This window comes from Gymnoscopelus microlampas (assembly GCF_963454915.1).
Source record: "Gymnoscopelus microlampas genome assembly, chromosome: 5".
In the NCBI taxonomy this organism is placed as follows: domain Eukaryota; kingdom Metazoa; phylum Chordata; class Actinopteri; order Myctophiformes; family Myctophidae; genus Gymnoscopelus; species Gymnoscopelus microlampas.
The window spans coordinates 30575882-30595172 of NC_139942.1; the positions used below are offsets into that span (position 1 = coordinate 30575882).

The 19291-nt window shown below is 42.0% G+C and overlaps 1 protein-coding gene across 1 annotated transcript in view; it reads left to right on the top strand.

Moving 5' to 3' along the window:
• Positions 1–19291, top strand: part of LOC311045029 (cadherin-18-like) — a gene marked incomplete at both ends in the record, with an annotated part of 146941 nt that overhangs the window by 83005 nt on the left and 44645 nt on the right. The window contains 4 exons of the mRNA XM_084056840.1: positions 2538–2705; positions 14425–14612; positions 15394–15647; positions 16155–16291. Of these exons, the coding sequence (XP_083912966.1) occupies positions 2538–2705; positions 14425–14612; positions 15394–15647; positions 16155–16291 (747 nt within the window). The remainder of the gene's footprint in view (positions 1–2537; positions 2706–14424; positions 14613–15393; positions 15648–16154; positions 16292–19291) is intronic.

Sequence of the window (19291 nt, forward strand, 5' to 3'; positions counted from 1 at the left end):
GACTGATGGAAAGATGCTCAAAATTGACACTTTGAGTCTACTACTGGAGCCGCCGCCGGTCATCAAAATATTGACTTAGAAATGCGACAAAAAAACAAAAAATCTCCATGAATTCAAGTCCCATGGAGGGTGTGTTATCGATAGAAAAAAAGTCATTTTCGGGTTGAACTATCCCTTTAACCTTTCTCCAGTGTCCATTGCACCCCAACATAATGTGTTTATAGCATAGCAGTCAGTACTTTTACTTTTTTTCCCCCTTAATCTCTAATTTATTTTTCTAACTCTTTTCTTATTGTCTACAGTATGTTATGTGAGGCACTTTCAATCGCCTCTGTGTGTGCTATATAGTAAATAAACCCCTCGCTTTTATTTATTTATTTTCTTTCAACCGTCCTAAAACCTCAAATCAACCTCAGTCTTTATTTGATTAATTCTCCTTGTTTTATTCCCTGCCGGTTTTCATCTCTGCACTTTCACTTAATGTAAAGTGTGTTGTATTGCATTGTATTGTTTTTTTTAACGTGCAAAGTGTGCTACTGTACTTACTGTACATAAATCAAGTTTGATTTGATTTAATACAGACAATCAACACAGGAAATACTGTATATTTCCTGTGTGTTTTTGTCCTTGAGCTCTTTGCCATCTCCGTGCTTATTCATATTTCATTATTCTGCGATTTATGACATAAATTGTCTCATTTATTGGGAGTTTACGTCTCATAAATGAATGCTATCTGAGAGCTGCTGTCCGTGTGCCCCTGAATGTTTACTAGATTCTACATTCAAAGGGAAGGAACGTCCGCCCTCATATATTTCCTATGTATCTGACACCACTCAAAAGCCAATCAAATAAATGCTTTAATTGCTTCTTGTGGTATTGGGATTGTGTGCACTGTAGAGATCCTGTTAATGTATCCATGTGTAACTCCAAGAGTGTACAAATGGTAAAATGGGTACGCTTAGTTAAATGAGGATTTGTATGAAACGTTAAATCTTTTTTTTTTGTTTTGCTATTTGCTCCTTCCACAAAACAAGGTGTGTGTGTGTGTGTGTGTGTGTGTGTGTGTGTGTGTGTGTGTGTGTGTGTGTGTGTGTGTGTGTGTGTGTGTGTGTGTGTGTGTGTGTGTGTGTGTGTGTGTGTGTGTGTGTGTGTGTGTGTGTGTGTGTGTGTGTGTGTGTGTGTGTGTGTGTGTGTGCGTGCGTGCGTGCGTGCGTGCGTGCGTGCGTGCTGATATTACAATTCCCCCAGCAGTCTGTACTTGGTCCACCGCTTTTTTCCTCTGCACCAAATGAAATTGTTTATCCAGGAGAAGATTTGCTTACTGTATTACGTTTGCTGTTTATTTTGTATCATGCTTTCTCATTTCTAAGGCATTTTATACACAAGATTATTGAATAAGGCATCAAAGTTATATGGTTATTCAATGTCCCACTATCCCCCCCCCCCCCCTTTTTTTTACCCAATTAAGCACTGTACTGTACCTCCACAATGTTTTTGATGATTATTTTTGCGGTATTTGTCACTGTACATTTGCATAATACATAATACAGTGAAATGTGGTATCTGCATAGAACCGGGAAAGCATCATTTTAGACTTTTGTGTTGGCTATTCAAAAATAACAGATATACAAGCTCACAGCGCGTCACTTCGTGCCGTGCTGCGAGCTTGTACATCTGCTATTTTTAAAAAAAAATCTTGAAAGTGGGAGAAGTACTGATTTAGAAGGCATTTGTAGAATCGGCCTTAATGGGTTAACCCATCCTAAGTATCAGGAGCAGAGTGCGCTACAGGGGCAGCACCTCAGCTAGCAGTTTGGGGTTAAGGGTCTTGCTTGGGGGCACTGCGACACGTAGGCTGAGGCTCCAAACCGGGGACCTTCTGTTTCCCAAGCAGCCTCTTTATCCACTCAGCTACAGCCGCCCCCAGTTGTTGAGTTTAGAGAGACAGGATGGAAGCTGAGGGTACAATAGGAGAGCGACATGCAAAACAGATCTCCAGACAGAATCAAACCGGAGGTACAAATGTGAGATGCTATGGGCTACATTGATTCCAGAGCCACCATGAAGTTTATAGCAGTTTTGACAAATAAGTGCATTTTGAGTGAGGGTGTTCTGCGAATCAATGCTTCTACTGTTTTGGATTTGAAGGTGGGAGGAGAGTGAACTTTGCTCTGAGACGTCGCTCACTTTCACTTTATATAATTTTCCTGAGAATCGACCTCGTCCGCCCGATTGCTATTGTGCAGTTTGGAGAGAAAATAGCACCTGTGATACCCGGTTTTACTGCACAGTAAAGGTTGACTAGAGAGTAAACCAGAGAGTGTATAAATGTTACAAAATGTACCGTTTCTGACTTAGATTAACACTGAGGAAGTATGTATTCACTCACATTAAAACGGAACCAGATGGAAACAGATGAACCAGAAAGAAGAAGAAGAACGTATTCACAAGTACAGTGTAATGAGTGAACTGGTAAAGGGTCGTAGATACAGTATTAGTCTGTTGACTGTCCTCTCTTTGCCTGTCTCTTCTTTCAGGTGTCATCCGCACGGCTATGTCCAGCATGGACCGGGAGTCCAGGGACCGCTACATGGTGGTCATCCAGGCTAAAGACATGGCCGGCTCCGTGGGGGGCCTCTCTGGATCCACCACTGTCAACGTCACCCTGACTGATGTCAACGACAATCCTCCCAAGTTCTCTCAGAGTATGTACCACATGATTGGCTCTAAAACACGGTTTCCAAAACACCGGGTCGGGACAGATTTTTGGGTCGTGGACTCATTTGTATGGGTCACGACGAGTACCTTTTTATACCCCAAAACAAAAATCTAACATTGCAGAATCTGAATCAGATCTACAAGCTCACAACGCAGCGCAAAGCGACACGTTGTGAGCTTGTAGATCTGCCATTTTCACTATTAACCACTTAAACCCCAGTATCGGTATTGTGGGTAAAGCATTTTAAGCGAAAGCTTTCCCCACAATAACAGAAAACCGAAAATACACTAGTATTGAGCCCTGAGGGACTCCGGTTACCCATATGGGGCTTAAGTGGTTAAATAGTGACTAAGTGGTTAATTCATAATGTATTTGTGTAAGTTTGTGTCCCGAGTAGACACCAAATGTGTCTTTTAGGTCTTGAGCTAAAAGGTTTGGGAACCACTGTTCTAAAAGGCTGCTTTTTCACACCCTGGAAATCCTGGTCTATAATTGTCTGAATACCGGTACATGTGATCTGGTACCTTTACAACACATGAAACAGATAGAATTGTAAATGATAGAATTTTGATAGAATGATAGAATTTTTGTCGCATTCCTAAGCCAATAATTTGATGACCTAGACTGGGGCCGGGACTCGAACCGGGGACTTGATATACTTAATATCCCCCACTAAAATCCTCTTAAAATAAATGTCCAGCTACTCAGTGGTGGAGATCAGTACAGTTTGACATCATCTGCTTTGCCAGTTTTCCAAGCCTGTCCCACAGTGCAGCATGCATTGCCTACAGCTGTAAGAGTAGGTAACATTAGCTTGCTAAATTGCGTTTCAAAATGTTGCATTCTAAATGCAGTCTTGGCCTTTCAACAACACACCCATGATTTAACCACTTAATCCTGATTTATACTTTGTCATACGATGCTGAGCTTTTAGATCAGCTATTTCTGTTGGGGTGGAGGGTGTGCACCCAGTGCAGCCCTGTGTACTTGTATCTCACACATTGGTATAGGCATCACTATTCTGTTTGAATTGACAAGCCCCGACGACAAGAAATATGTGCACTGCTCTATGCATCGAGGACGAGACTCTAGAGAGACTGAATGGATTTCGGGGCAAGATGATATCTAGAGTTATTAGTCAGTTTCTACATGCTTCACTCAACTAGAGACTGGGGACAATCTCCTAGCTTTGGCGTAATATTTAGTGCAGTACCCATTAAATCAGAGTATTTCGAGGCCAGTGACGACAGTCACCTGATGACGCACCGACTTGGGAGAGATCGGGGATCACACGCATGTACGAACACACACACACACACACACACACACACACACACACACACACACACACACCTGGATGTATTCCTGGATAGATGATTTACATTGCAGCCTACACTCTTTTAGCATCAATGAATTGCTCATTTAAATGCAAGTCAAAGTACATATCATTCATTTGAAATTCCGCCACATCCCTGACAGCCAAAGAACACCAACCTGACCTGACACCCATGAGAAGCGCTGCTTGAATCCTTAAACCACCCTTAATTGTGACCTGCTACCTGCTCTCTTTTGAGTTGTTTGTATGAATACAAAGCAAACACATGTTAGATATTATTGTTACTGTACATAATACAACATATCATCGCTGTCGGGTGGAAACATTGTATGTCCAACACTATAATTTTTCAGGAAATGGAAAAAAAAACTGTGTTTCAATGGATCCAATGTTGTTATTATTTTGTCATAAGCTCTTGTTAATACTTTTCATCGGTTAAATATTTATAAAATCCCACGGACAGACTTAACCAGTGTTGGAGAAGCTACTTTGAAAGCATAAATTAGGTAGCTATGCTTTCAACTACTACTTCAGAACTACTTCATAGGGAGAGTAGTTCTATCAACTTTTTTTAAGCATTACATTGAGAACATGCATACTGTATGTGGTATATGAAATAAGATATAAACATAAATGGTCTATAAATAACAAAAGTGCAGCATGCTGGAAAATACTTCCAAGAGGGTTGGAACATTCCAGGATCTGACAACATAGCTGCTGTTGTTGTTGTTGTTGTTGTTGTTGTTGTTGTTGTTGTTGTTGTTTTTCATACCGTTTCCCTGGCTATTATGGGATTATGGGAGATATTGTAGCAAATGTGCTTATAGGATTACATCTTCTTTCTTTTTTTTAAATAAAAAAATCAACCTGGCGTGGCAAAAAATGGGGAAAACATCTTTCCCTCGAAATCAGGCTCAATGTGCCATATTATTGTTGTTTGTTATGCACAAAACCACAAAGCTTAAGGGATGTTAAACGTCTGTTTTTACATATAACTGTGCCTGGTGTCAAGACAAGAGACCAGAAAATAGTGAGACTGAATAACTTTGTGATAACATGAGGCAAGACAGCGGTTTTAGCCCATGGCTGCATGCACTACCCCACAACAACCCAGATAGCCATTGCATCAATGGCATGAGAGAGGGAGAGTAAGATGACCGAGTATGATAGCGTGTGTGTGTGTGTGTGTGTGTGTGTGTGTGTGTGTGTGTGTGTGTGTGTGTGTGTGTGTGCTTGTGCGTGAAAATTATCCTGTTTAGTATCAAATATGGCCTAGACAGCACCTCACACACACATGCATGCACATGTAAGAGCACACACACTCATACAACCACATGCATAAACACATACACACTCATGTATAACATGCATAGGCAGATACACAAGCACACAAGCTCATTTACAGACCTTCAAACACACACAAACAGCACTTTACAATTACAGCTTGGGGCTAGCATGCTGGTATTTTGCTAATGGCAGTAGTAAACATGTCAAGACATGTTATATGTTATGCAAATGCCATGGCAACCCAACCAGCCTTGCTTAATATTTTAGATTAATTATTTCATTCACTATTCAAGGACACAAACAAATTTATATTCTTTCTAACAGTATAGTGTTTGTGGAAACAAACATATTATACATTATACGTTTTCAGGAGGAAAGCTTCAGCCACTGTACTTGTCTTTTTTAGGTTTTGTTAGCAACACACATGACCGAAGTCAAGCTGCCATTTTGACGGGCATGTCATATGTCTCTTATTCCTGCTCCAAGGAATGAGGAGCAAGGATTAGGAGGCGTCACGAGGAGCTATGAGTAAGGAAACATGAGTTCAGGAAAATGCTAAATTCCATAATGTTGATGACTCTCCTACAGCTGGCATTGTTATGTTACATGTGCGTGTGTGTGCACGCGTGGCGCGCACCTCGTCGTGGTGGTATGCCGATAAACTGTAGCAGGGTAAATTAAACTGTGGCATAAAAACATTTTTTGGCAACCTGATAGCTGAATGGTTAGGGCGCAAAATGCTTTCTTCAGCGTGTCCCTGCAGGCTAGCGCAAATGTATTTTTATAACTATCTGACTGTAGGAATTTAAACACCAATGTCATTTAATGTGTCCAGCCAAATATGGTGAACTTGATAGATCAATCTGCTTGCAAGTTATGCTTGCTGCTGGAAGCCGCAGCTTTTTGGTTCATTCCTTAGCATCTATTAAACATACCTGTGAACTGATCTTGAGAGAGTCCACGCGCTAAAACTTATTTTTAAGGATGAGCGCCAGTGCTTTTCAGACAGGGACCAAAGCAGCATCAAAAAGGAAAAAGCTGGAGCACATGGGTCGTCTTAAAAAACTTTTAATGGGTGCAAAAAGAATTGCTGATGTTTCAAAAGCAGCGTCTTCTTTAGAAGAAGACCCTGTGCTGTCGAAAAGTCGGTATTCTTTTTGCACCTATTAAAAGTTTGTTTTAAGATGATCCTTTATCCTTTTTGACACCTGAACTGATATTTACGCTGAAAATATCTCCATTTGTTTTTATAAGAAGTTTCTCAGGTGCCTTTTTCTGCTCTTCTAACTTGCTGACCGTGTTCACATATTGTGCATGCAATGCAAGAGTGTGGACTAGCCAACACCAACTCTGGACTTCTGAATCGCTCCCCTCCACACCCTCCTGTCCAGCATTATAGGGTGAACTCTGCTGTGTTGTTAGCTCCGCTGTCAGGCCGCACTTATTTCAGTGTTGCCGTGTCTGCCTATTATAAGCAACTTTGGGCTTGTTCTTCTGTAAAGTCTATTGTAAATATTGATACAGTAGTTGCGGGTTGTGGTTTTTTGGGGTTGTTTCTAAAGTGTAGTTGCTTATTTGGGCTTGTTTCCTAAATGTTCCCCAGTGGTTCTCAAATATTTATTTGTCATGTGATGGACCCCCAGATTAATATGTAATTGTCTGCGTAACCCCATATTTTTTTGCCAGGGACCCCCATACAAGATTTGTGTTGTTAAAGTGTGTCCAAAATATTTCACATTTCACTTCTTTTTTTAAGATCTTTTAGAAAATAGCAGATCTACAAGCTCGAGCTTGTAGATCATAAATGCGTTTAAAGTGCTCATGTGGCCTATTAGTCACTTCTTTTGGGCTTTCTACATAGACCTGGTTGCTTGTTTCTCTCGCAGAATCTGGCAACACTGACTTATTGTTGTTGCGACCGTAGGTCGCACTTACTACAGAAAGCTGCTCCAGGTGTCCGTCCGTCACTCCGTCACTCCGTCACACACGTCACACTTTTGCCCTGCTCATATCTCCGCACCCATTGCCCCGATCCATGCCACATTTTGCACACACACTCCTTACCTGCCAAACTACACCCTCCAAGGACCCACGGAGCTCCAGGGACCCCCAGCTGCCTTGGGGACCCCCAAGTGTAAAAAATGAGCACATGTGGACAAATTACCAAATGACCACCCCAACGGGGCTGCTCACGGGGCATTCCCGGGGACCACCCACTCCTGGTGCTCCAGAACGGATGCAAAAGTGGTGGCGCCCCCAGTGGAGGACCCCCTGCCACTGCAGCTCACATAAAATGCCGTAACTCCAAACAAAACTATCCATTGCCCACACAACTAGGAACCAATCGCCGTTACAGCCCTCTTCTGTATACATGTGACCTACGGTCGCTTATCTCCCGATTAGGGAGTCTTACTGGTGTTACTTGTTGTCGTGTCCTGCTGCAGTGGTGGACAAAGTACTCAGCCCCAGTACTTGAGTCGAACTATAGATACTCCTGGTCAAATATTACTCAACTACAAGTGAAAGTTGCTCAGTCAAATTTAGTACGAGACTCTTTGGAGACTCTTTGAGTTTCCGCCGGTCATAAAATAATTGGCTTAGGAATGCAACCAAAACAAAAGCATTCCGTTTTTAATCTCAATGCATGGCTGTATTGAATTTGAGATGTATTTCCCCACCAAAATTTTAATACATTTCAGAAAGTTTCAAAAATAGTGAAAATGGCTGATCTGCACGCTCACAACGTGTCCCATCGCGATGCGTTTAGCTTGTAGATCTGCTATTTTCACTATATTTGAAATGAAACGGTTAATTCATAATGTACTTCTCCATTTCCTAGAAATGTGGTGGAGTCAAAAGTACCATGTCTTTGAAATGTAGTGGAGTGAAAGTAAAGTGCAGTACTCGAGTAACTGTACTTCATTGCTGTCCACCACTGCTGGGCTATGGGAGAGACATCTGTGTCTGTGTTATGTTTCATCTGCTTATTACTCTCCGCCAGGAGAGTATTGTTATCACTGCGTTTTCACTTTCTAAACATGACACACCGATTGGTCAAGCCTCACGTGACACATGAAATACTGTGATCTGATTGGCTAGTGACGCCACCGGGCCTATATATACATGGCATCACTCTGACAGTGTCTCCGCCACTGTCAGAGTGAGGTAAGACGGGAACCATGAAATGGCTGCATGGCTGATACATAATTGGCAGATAGGACAGATAGGACATTTATATAGACAGGAGGGATATGACATAGGACACTTATACAGACAGGAGGGATAGGACACTCACACAGACAGAACGGAAGAGGACACTTACCCAGACAGGTTGGATAGGACACTTACATATACAAGAGGGATAGCGACCTATAAATACATGTGTCACTGTGATAAGCCAGATTCCAATACCGAAAATCCGGCCACTAGCTCACTCCCAGACCTTCGAACCGGAAGTAGTCAAGTAGTCGCGGTCCAATTGTTCCTATATGTCTTATTGGACAGATAGGACAGATAGGACACTTATATAGACAGGAGGGATATGACACTTACATAGACAGGACGGATAGGACAGGAGGGATAGGACACTTACACAGAATGAACGGAAGAGGACACTTACCCAGACAGGATGGATAGGACACTTACATATACAAGAGGGATAGCGACCTTCGCGACCTTCGAACCAACACAAGTCTTCTGGCGGAGAGTTGTGCTCCGAGGAGCACTTTTTCTAGTTATTTATTCAACTCAATTCATGTGCAACGTAATGTGTTTATTGGGTTTCATTTGTCATGGGAATCATAGTTATGCGCTGTAATTCATGTGTATTTGTCACACCACCGCAATAGAGAGTGGCAATTACAGAGTGTGAGTCTGTGTTTGTCTGTGTGTCTGTCTGTCCGCAGCTAATCTTGCGTACTAGGCTAATCAGTGTCATATTTATTGTGCAAGCTGATAGCAGGCCTTGTAGGATCTCAAATCTCCAATTTGAATTGAAAGAGAAACCATCACACACACCGATAGAGAAACACACGCACGCACTCGCACATGCAAGCACATGCACAAATGTTCTTTGGGACATGTTTTTTGCCATGTTAATGATTGGAGCAGGTCTTTATATTTCTGCTGTAGTTTGAGTTGAGTTACTACCTTAAGCACAGGTGTGCAGCCACACACTTACTAATCGAAGACATATGAAGGAATCGATGTGAAAAAAGGCTAGTTTTTTTTATAATAGACTAAATCCATTAGTCTGATGAACCAAAGCCCTGTATTATACATTGTACAATGGTGGTGTGTGAAAATACTGAAACTAGACGATCTACAAGCTCACAAATACATTGCATCGCGGCGGATTGTGAGCTTGTAGATCTTGAAAATAATTGTGATATTGATTGAAGTCATATCGCACCGCCCTGGAATGAAGTTGGTTGTTGGGGGGAGGAAATTGGTAAACCTTGGTAAACCTCTTATATGTTGCATCTAAACATTTCAGTGCAGGCACCGCATCAGCAGTAGGCGTTGGGGTAAAAACATCCACCTTCTACGAATCTTGTGATCTGCTTGCCCAACACTGGGACGATGTACAACTGTTAATCACATGCAACGCTACTTTTTCAGAGTCAATGTCCACACACAAATTCAACTCGGTCCATCTGTCTTAAAGTCAGAGAAAAAGCTGGAGAGAGAGGTATTTTGGCATGCTTCCTGGGGGGAATTGAGGCTCTATTGAGCGCACCATTCCAGTTTTCTTTGCAATGTGCTGTGAAATGTGCTGTGCACACCCGACCATGTGGACTTAGTAGAGGATGAGGAAAATGACCAAAAAGAGATTCCATCCATTCATCATAGTCTGTTCTTTTGAGAGGATGTGCAGTGACTGTTAGGCAGTCAGTAACAATACATTGCCTATATGGTTTAATGAACTGGTCATTTTATACTAACTCACGTTCAAGTTGTTTATTGTGCACACAATACAGATAGTGTCACTGCAGACAGTCAAATTATTTTACTTATTTCCTCAACAATGTGAACTCAGATAACTTCAATTTTACCTTCAACTTCAATTGTGTCCTAAATTATTGCTCTCATGCGGCTACACAACTGTGACTCTATGAACCTAATTCCAGGGCAGCTCAACAATGAATGGTCAGCGCATCAGCTTTGAAATGAGATGAAATTGTGAATAGCGTTATTTTTTGTGTGGGCAGTTGAACTGGAAAAATGGCACAAGAGATATTAAATTGTTAGTATTGAATCAGCCCCGCTGAGTACAAAAACAATGCAAAACACGGAGACAAAAGAAAGAAAAACATAAGTATATATATGTTTATGTGCCTTTTATACTTTCAAACTTGCTTATTTAAATTTTGGTTATACTGTACTTGATATAATGTTGGAGGCCTTATGTTGGATGTCCAATGCTGTTAGTGGCTGGGAGACCTTGACCTTGGTTCTGGTTATGACTTTAGAGTGGGAGGGCCATTCGGGTGTGCCAGCTGAGGCCCATTAGTTTAAGTAAGGAGTCAGGACGTGAGGCCTACCTGAGAGCAGTGGTAACCAGTGCTAGTAGTCAGGGCTGTTAGCAAAAAAATGTGGACAGGGCTGACAAAAGCGCCAATTTTTTTCTACATGCTCTCCATCACCATAAGTTTCATTTTGGACGGGGAGCCACGTCATCATGGCGGAATGCGGCCATCTTGGATTTCAAAGATGGCCACCATGTAATAGCTGTAAGTGCCAATATCTCGGCTTCCAAGCCATTTAGAAGGTTAATCTTGGCGTCAAGGAATGCATTTAAGCTATTGAGAATACCACTTTGTGGAGTTCTCCCCGTGTCTCCTAGGGTAGGTACCCTCACAAAAACATGCAGTAATCCTGGTCACTATAACGCCTCCCCCATAACAGCCAGGTCGCCTGATGGAGGGGAAAGGAACTGGTTGGAATAACGTGTTCCTTCCACGCGCTACGTCCTACCGGGGAAACTCCCTCCTGTCAGGTGACAAGAAGGTCAGTTGGCTCTCATGCATTGAAGGAGGCATGAGCTCGGCTCTGGGCTCCCGAGGAGGGGCGGGGGGAGTGTAGCGCCCAGGATCACTTAGATAATTGGCACCGGGTGAAAAAAGGATTACAAAATCGTGGGATAAAAAAATATATATTAAAAAAAAAGAAAAAAAAAGAGAATACCACTTGATTTTTGTTTGTACCAAGATCAAATAAATATGTTCATTCTAGCAATGCATATTTACATCATTTTCATCTTTGTTAGTGGTAGGACACCTTTAAAACTGGATAACCTTGTTTTTCTGCAGCATGCGGTCTGCAGCATGTGGTACGTGCATAAATGAAGCATTATGGTAACCTCCCACCGGATCGTTGCTCCTCTCTCTATGTAAGCATGCAGTAACAGCCTGATTTGGTTATATTGGCCTCCAGCGTGGATGGGAATGCTCTTTGAGATCATTATGGATCATCATCATACATGTTTCACAAATGCGTGTCTCTTAAGACTATCTGACCTACTGAAACTTTTGCCACACTGTTTACAGTAGAAAGGTTTTTCTTCAGTGTGCACACGCTGGTGTGTCGTCAGATTACTTAAGAATCTGAAACTCTTGTCACATAGTTTACAGTGGAAAGGTTTTTCTCCAGTGTGAATACGCTGGTGTGTCGTCAGATGACCTAAGGCACTGAAACTCTTGTCACATAGTTTACAGTAGAAAGGTTTTTCTCCAGTGTGGATACGCTGGTGTGTCGTCAGATTTCCTAAGACACTGAAACTCTTGTCACATAGTTTACAGTAGAAAGGTTTTTCTCCAGTGTGAATACGCTGGTGTTTCGTAAGACTATCTAAGATACTGAAACTCTTGTCACATAGTTTACAGTAGAAAGGTTTTTCTCCAGTGTGAGTACGCTGGTGTGTCGTCAGACTACCTAAGACACTGAAACTCTTGTCACATAGTTTACAGTAGAAAGGGTTTTCTCCAGTGTGAATACGCTGGTGTGTCTTCAGGTGACTTATCTGATTGAAACTCTTGTTACACTGTTTACAGTAGAAAGGTTTTTCTCCAGTGTGAATACGCTGGTGTGTCTTCAGATTACCTAAGTCACTGAAACTCTTGTCACACCGTTTACAGTGGAAAGGTTTCTCTCCAGTGTGGACATGCTGGTGTCTGTTCAGATGACCTAAGTCACTGAAACTCTTGTCACACCGTTTACAGTGGAAAGGTTTCTCTCCAGTGTGGACACGCTGGTGTCTGTTCAGACTACCTGACTCACTGAAACCTTTGTCACACTGTTTACAGATGTGAGTTTTCTTTCCTTTGTGAATCGTCTGATTTTTCTTTACATCTCCTGGTTGAGTTAAAACCTCGGTAAACCGTTGATGACTTTGAGATTTTGGTGGGTCTGTGTCTCCTTGTTTCCGGCTGGGTACAGAGCTGACTATTTGCTGACGGGCCTCTGAGCAGATATGTCCATGCCTCAGCGGTTGGCGGTTGAGGTTGTCGTGGCTCGGATGAGACGTGAAGGTACACTCAGAACAGGAGAGCTTAGTCTGGGAGGATTGGGACCACACTCCTCCCAGGAGTGGCGGTTCATGGTCAGCGCTGCTGCTGTACATGGACTGTGATGGGAACAGAGTTGTAGGTTCTGTTGAGGCTGTACAATGTGCCCTCTCAATCTCCCTGTATTCTTTGTCTACCAAAGTTCTGTATACCTTTCTCTCACAACACGTGTGGACACAGCATCTTCTGGTCTAGAAGTGGAAGTCTAAAGTAACTTCACACCTCATATATCTGAGCAGAGCTTTGGTCTGACCTCACTCACAACATAATCGGTTGCCATGCATACCTAGCAACACCGATGTGTGCAGGATGCCGCCCCCTCCATAATTGGGCAAGAGTGATGTCATCAATATGACATCATTACCATGACGGCAGAGATCCACATCGAAGCCACGCCATGTGTTTCTCATTTTGTGTGTTTATCATTTACTAATTAGTCAAGTAAATGACAGTTTAAGTTAAGTTTGCGGTACAACATGATGTGGTTTAAAACGTCTCACGAAGCTCATAACGGGTGATTATGACGCACCGCTCGTATCAGATATATTGCCAGAATGAACCAAATGTCCAAATCATGGCAGAAATAGTCACTTGTTGATATTCCCACGGTGGCCATCTTTGAAATCCAAGATGGCCGCCTTCTGCCATCTTGATGACTTGGCTCCCCGTCCAAATGAAACTTATGGTGATGGAGAGCATATAGAAAAAATGCTTTTGTCAGCCGTGTCCACATTTTCCTAAAATCTGGTCCTAAGCAACCTGACTATAGCCACATATGGGTTGGTTCTGGTTATGACATTAGAGTGGGAGGGTCCATTCAGGTGTGCCAGCTGAGGCCCATTAGTTTAAGTAAGGAGTCAGCACGTGAGGCCTACCTGAGAGCAGTGGTAACCAGTGCTAGCTACATATGACATGTATTCTTTGACCCACATTTTCTTTGAAATTAATTATGGACTTAAACAGATGTTTTTTTAAAATCCTCCTGGATTTCAATAAATATTTCAGTTCTTTATTAAGAACCAGCTCTGGACATTGAAATAGGCTCTATGCACAGCAGCCATATTGGAAAGATATGGCTTAACAATTAATTAAGGCTCTGTTCCATTCTGGTCAAACTGAGTCAGGGTGCTGATATATTGTGCATGTTGGCTCACTGGAAACACTCTGCGGTGAAAAGGTCTTAATTTGTCCTTGAGGGGGTTCCAAATAGCCCCTTATGGGTCTGTAACTCTGAGAGAGCACAAATGGAACCAACGTGTTATGGGAGTCCTTGAAATTAAAACGTTTGATGATTCTTCATTAGAAGTAAGGAAGTCATGGAAGTAAGGAAGGGGCCCAATTTCTTTCCAATATGGCTGCTGTCCATAGAGCCTATTCTTCTTTCTCAGAGCCTGTTTCTTTGGATTTACCGTGGATGTGTTTCAAACCCTTTACCTGGTATCAACCGTTAAAGAAAAACTAAACTAAAGGTTCAACAATAATGAAATGACATTACAAAAAAACACCTTTTTGTTCAGAGAGTTACCAGCTGTATGTGCCAGAGTCTGCTCCGGTGGGGAAGGCAGTGGGTCGGATCAGAGCTAACGATGAAGACGAGGGAGAGAACGCTGCCATGGTTTACACCATCACCAACACTGACGCAGCCGCCATCTTCTCCATCAGCACCGACAGCGACCGCAGGGAGGGAATCATCTCTCTCAAGCAGGTAGAAAAACAAAAAAAGAGTGGGCTTCCTAATACTGTAAATTGAAATACGTTTCAAGCTCATTGCTTTCTATTTCAATTGAGTTGCATACCGATAGGGTGGGAATCAGTATCATTCTGTCGTCTTCAACATGGTAGCCTGCGCCACTTGCAATCCTCCTGAGGGGAGGATTGCAAGTGGGCCCACAAATAATTAGCAAAACACAAAGATTGTAATGATAATATAACATTAATATAATATAACATTAATATAAGTAATATATTATATGTAAAAACAATGTCAAATTTTCTTCAAAACTTTGAAAAATGAGTTTTAATTGTGATATATTAAAGTATACAATGTTAGTTCTATTGTTCCAAGCAGCAACACAATTGACTGATTGATCATGAAAATAAATACGCATGCTGCCCGCCCATCCAACCACTTGTGTGGTCAAATGAGTGAGCCACGATTGCTTTGAATATTTTCAAGTGGGCCCTGATCCCAGAAAAGGTTGAGAACCACTGGCCTATGTGAAAGGGCATCCTCCAAAGACACCTGACCAAGCGGTGAAATATGATGAGTAATGCATGAGAATGAATTATCACTATAGCCAGAAGGATTTATTTGCACATGCTGCTCACTTTCTCACAGTACTTATACGTTGTGTTGTGGCTATATGGAATTCTGCCATATAGCCCTATATGGTATTGTCTGCATGGTTGCAGAATCAGTGTGTAAATGAAGGCCCTGTTGTTTAAAAGATTGAGGAATAGCATCTTTATTTCCCTTTCCTGCCCAGGCTCTGAACTATGAGAACAGAAAGGCCCACACGCTCCACATCGAAGGGGCCAATGCCCATACTGACTCCCGCTTCTCGCACCTGGGGCCCTTCAAGGACAGCACATCGCTGCGGGTGATTGTTGGCGATGTGGACGAGCCGCCCATCTTCTCCATGGACTACTACATCATGGATGTTTATGAGAACTCCCCCGCCGGCACACAGGTTGGCACGGTGACCGCCGTCGATCCAGACAGCACCAACAGCGCCGTCAGGTACAAAACAATAACGAGGTTGGGGCCTGTGGGGGGTATTGTACTGCGTTATACAATGTTTCTCTCGGTTCGGGAGCGAGTGAGAGAGAGAAAGAGAGTGTCTTGCATTTTGTGTGTGACCTATGCTTTCTACTTTCTTTTGTGGAGTCCCCGTGTCCTTTAACCACAATTATAAACACATTCCACGTATACAAGAAATGCCCCGGAATGTGACTTGGTAACAATGGTGCAGGTACACAATAAGAACAACATAATGTGTGGCACGAGAGCAGCAAACAGAGCAGCAGTGTATTATTAAATGTGTGTAGAGACGAGATGAACAGAAACCGTTCAGTCATGATGAAAACGATGTAACATAACATTATGTTATGATAGCCTGCGGGCCTTGCAGTGCCATAAATGCACAGAATGGCCTTAATTCACTAACACTCGCATTACACCTATTGCTTGCTGAATGATTTAAAGGCTCATGTTTTGCTATCGCCTCGTATCGCCCCCACACTGCAGGTACTTCATAGAGAAGGATGAAGACAGGCATTTGTATTTCACTATCGGTGTGAACAACGGGGTCATCAGGGCCACTCAGAGTCTGGACAGAGAGGAGATGGCCTGGCACAACATCAGTGTGATGGCCGCAGAGGTTGGTAAGTTCACAGCAACAGGGAGTGCTATCAAACTTAAAATAAACACTAAATAACCAAACAAACAAACATGACGGACAGTAAAGAGGGAATAGATTGGTAGACAGACAGACAGACAGACAGACAGACAGACAGACAGACAGACAGACAGACAGACCTTTATTGATTACTGTGGGGACATTCAGGTGTCACCTCTCACACAAGGCACCACCCTGTGCTTGCCTGGGCATACTACAAGGAGCTTAAAGGGATAGTTCACCCACAAAAACATTTTTTTTCCTATTGATTAGTCACCCCATGGAGACTTGAATTCATGCATTTTTTTTTAGTTTTTGTTGCATTCCTAAGCCAATAATTTGATGACCAGCGCATCGGTAGGCAGCGCTTCCGGTAGGAGACACAAAGAAGACTGTGTGTGTCTCCTACCGGAACCGGAATGCGATAAAAACAAAAAAATATCCATCTAATCTCCATAGGGTGACTAATCGATGGAAAAAAAGTCATTTTGGGGGTGAACTATCCCTGTAAGATGTGTGACACGCAGCTCACATGGAACATTGTACTGCGTGATGGTAGCCAGAGTCAACGGGTGACAACCGTATGTTGTATCTACTGCACTGTTGTACAATGTACTGTACTGTACAATACGAAGACATGTTTCACAAGTCTTCACACATTTTAATCTGTTATCTGTGTTTCCTTTGTATCCATACAGTACATACCGTACATGACATGACATTCCTCTGAGGAACATTATAACCTTTTGCATCTCCGTCTACCGTAGTTATCCATCAATCATTGACAAAGGTGAAGGAGGTGACATATTGTCACTCACATCACCTTACTGGCGTTATTGCTAATTGGTCTGATGAAAAATATTGGCTTCAATTGACCTAATATGATCAATAGTCTTTTTGTTCAGTTATCTGATCTTGCATTGGAGCGTCTTTAAAATCTCATGATGAAATACTAATAATCACTTTAAGATCATAGGTGTATATTGATGTGTAGTAGATCATTCTTTCAGTACGTCTTTTGATCTATATTGACTAGGACTTGTAAATGGGACCAGTGTATTGTAATGTAAGCTATATAGTCACAAAAAAAAAATATTCAGATTTACTATTTACTAAATTGTTTCTGTTTATTGTGCACTTTCAGTAAAGGGTGGATCCGACAGGGCGGTGGGTGCTGCTTTGCAGAAGCAATCATTTCTGTGCAACATGAAAATGGAGCATGGAAATGCACTGCTATCATTAAATCACATTGTTTGTGATTGAAAGAACATGCGTAGCTTTTTGTAAAGGCTGAAATCATGCTTCACTATGCCTTCATACGTAAGCAGTTGGTTGCAAATTTATTTCAGTCTCATCTTGATCATGGTGACTGTTTAGCAGTTGTACTGTATTTTAGCCTAGCTATATCATGCTGTCATAAGATATATCCTGTTCCAGATATAGGACTCGTCACTTTACTCTTTACAGTTTCATTGGTTGTTCTTCGTTTTCAAGCACATAGGATAAAGCATTAGTATGCGGTACTATACAAAACCATCCTTGGGGAAACTGCTAGTGAATTAACTTTAAATGGTCTTTCATACAAAGCTCTAAGAATTTAACAATTAAATGTACCCTTTGGGTGAACTGCAACTGGACAGAGGAATTGCTTTTATCCTGCAATGTGCTTCAGGGCAAACTAAACCTCAAACTTTTTCTCATCTGTCTTTGTGTTAAAAGAACAGTCTCAGATATTTTAACAACTTCCTGCCTTTGTTTCAGTGCCTAATTATGTCTCCTCTCCTGTATTTGTGTGTATTAAGCCTTTTGAGTCCATATTGATCGGTCTGCTATTTGTCTGTTTAGGATTTTTTACAACTTTTTGTAATCAGAATCCCTCCCCCACCACCACCACTACCAAGCCCCATGCCTTTTCATATCCCAAAACAATTATTGTCATCAGTTTGGATAGTTGTAATTGCTTATTGCCCCTGGACAGCACACACCCAGAGAGAGGATAGAGAGACTGTGTGTGTGTGTGTGTGTGTGTGTGTGTGTGTGTGTGTGTGTGTGTGTGTGTGTGTGTGTGTGTGTGTGTGTGTGTGTGTGTGTGTGTGTGTGTGTGTGTGTGTGTGTGTGTGTGTGTGTGGCTATATGTGGTAATGGTGGCTATAGCTCCTGTAGTGAGGTTTGAGCCCATACGATTTGATATGTTTGGATGAACTTGCACAGCTCTAGTCCCATCAAATTATAAGCCCTCCAGTGTATCATACAGTACTTGGTCCAGCCCATATACTAGGTTTTAACCTAGTCTTGTTTACATTACTACTTGTGAGATTGTCTTTATGTTCTATTTTAAAACTGCCTTTGATGTTCATGCCATCTTCACAAAGTCTCCCTCGTCTCCCTTGTATAAGATCTCATTGGAACTTCCTGGGGAAAAAATAAATTGGGGGGGGGATGATGGAGATAGCTTTATTAATCTATTCGAGATAAGATAAAATAACGTAATGCACAATAAAGCAAAACTGTAGGGAGGAATAAGGAAGGAAGGAACAACTCTATTAGAATAATTGTATTGGGGTTTTTTCCCCTTTCTCTGTCTTTGATCTTGAGATGACATACTTGACACTTAGTGAGCAATAGTCAAGGACTGTAATAGCAATTTTTTTGCGGGGTGGAGTACTTTGGTAGAACGAATAACTTGAGTTGAAGATAGACCTTTTGAGATAGATTGTGTGATGTAATACTACAGTATGCTACATGAGACACATCATCATGTAGCATCACAGAGATTATGGCCTGGCTACTGAGGGATAGTCAATCAATTCTTTTCTTTTCCATCCTCCCCTCTCTTTCCGTTTCTTGCCGATGCTTATCTTGCCAATTACCCTTTCCCATACCCTTTACTGCACAATAGTCTGTGGGTAATGAACTGAGCGGGGTCATCGATAAATGCCAAGCTCAGCCCTTGTGTTAAGTTGCTGAGGATTAATCACAGTGCCAA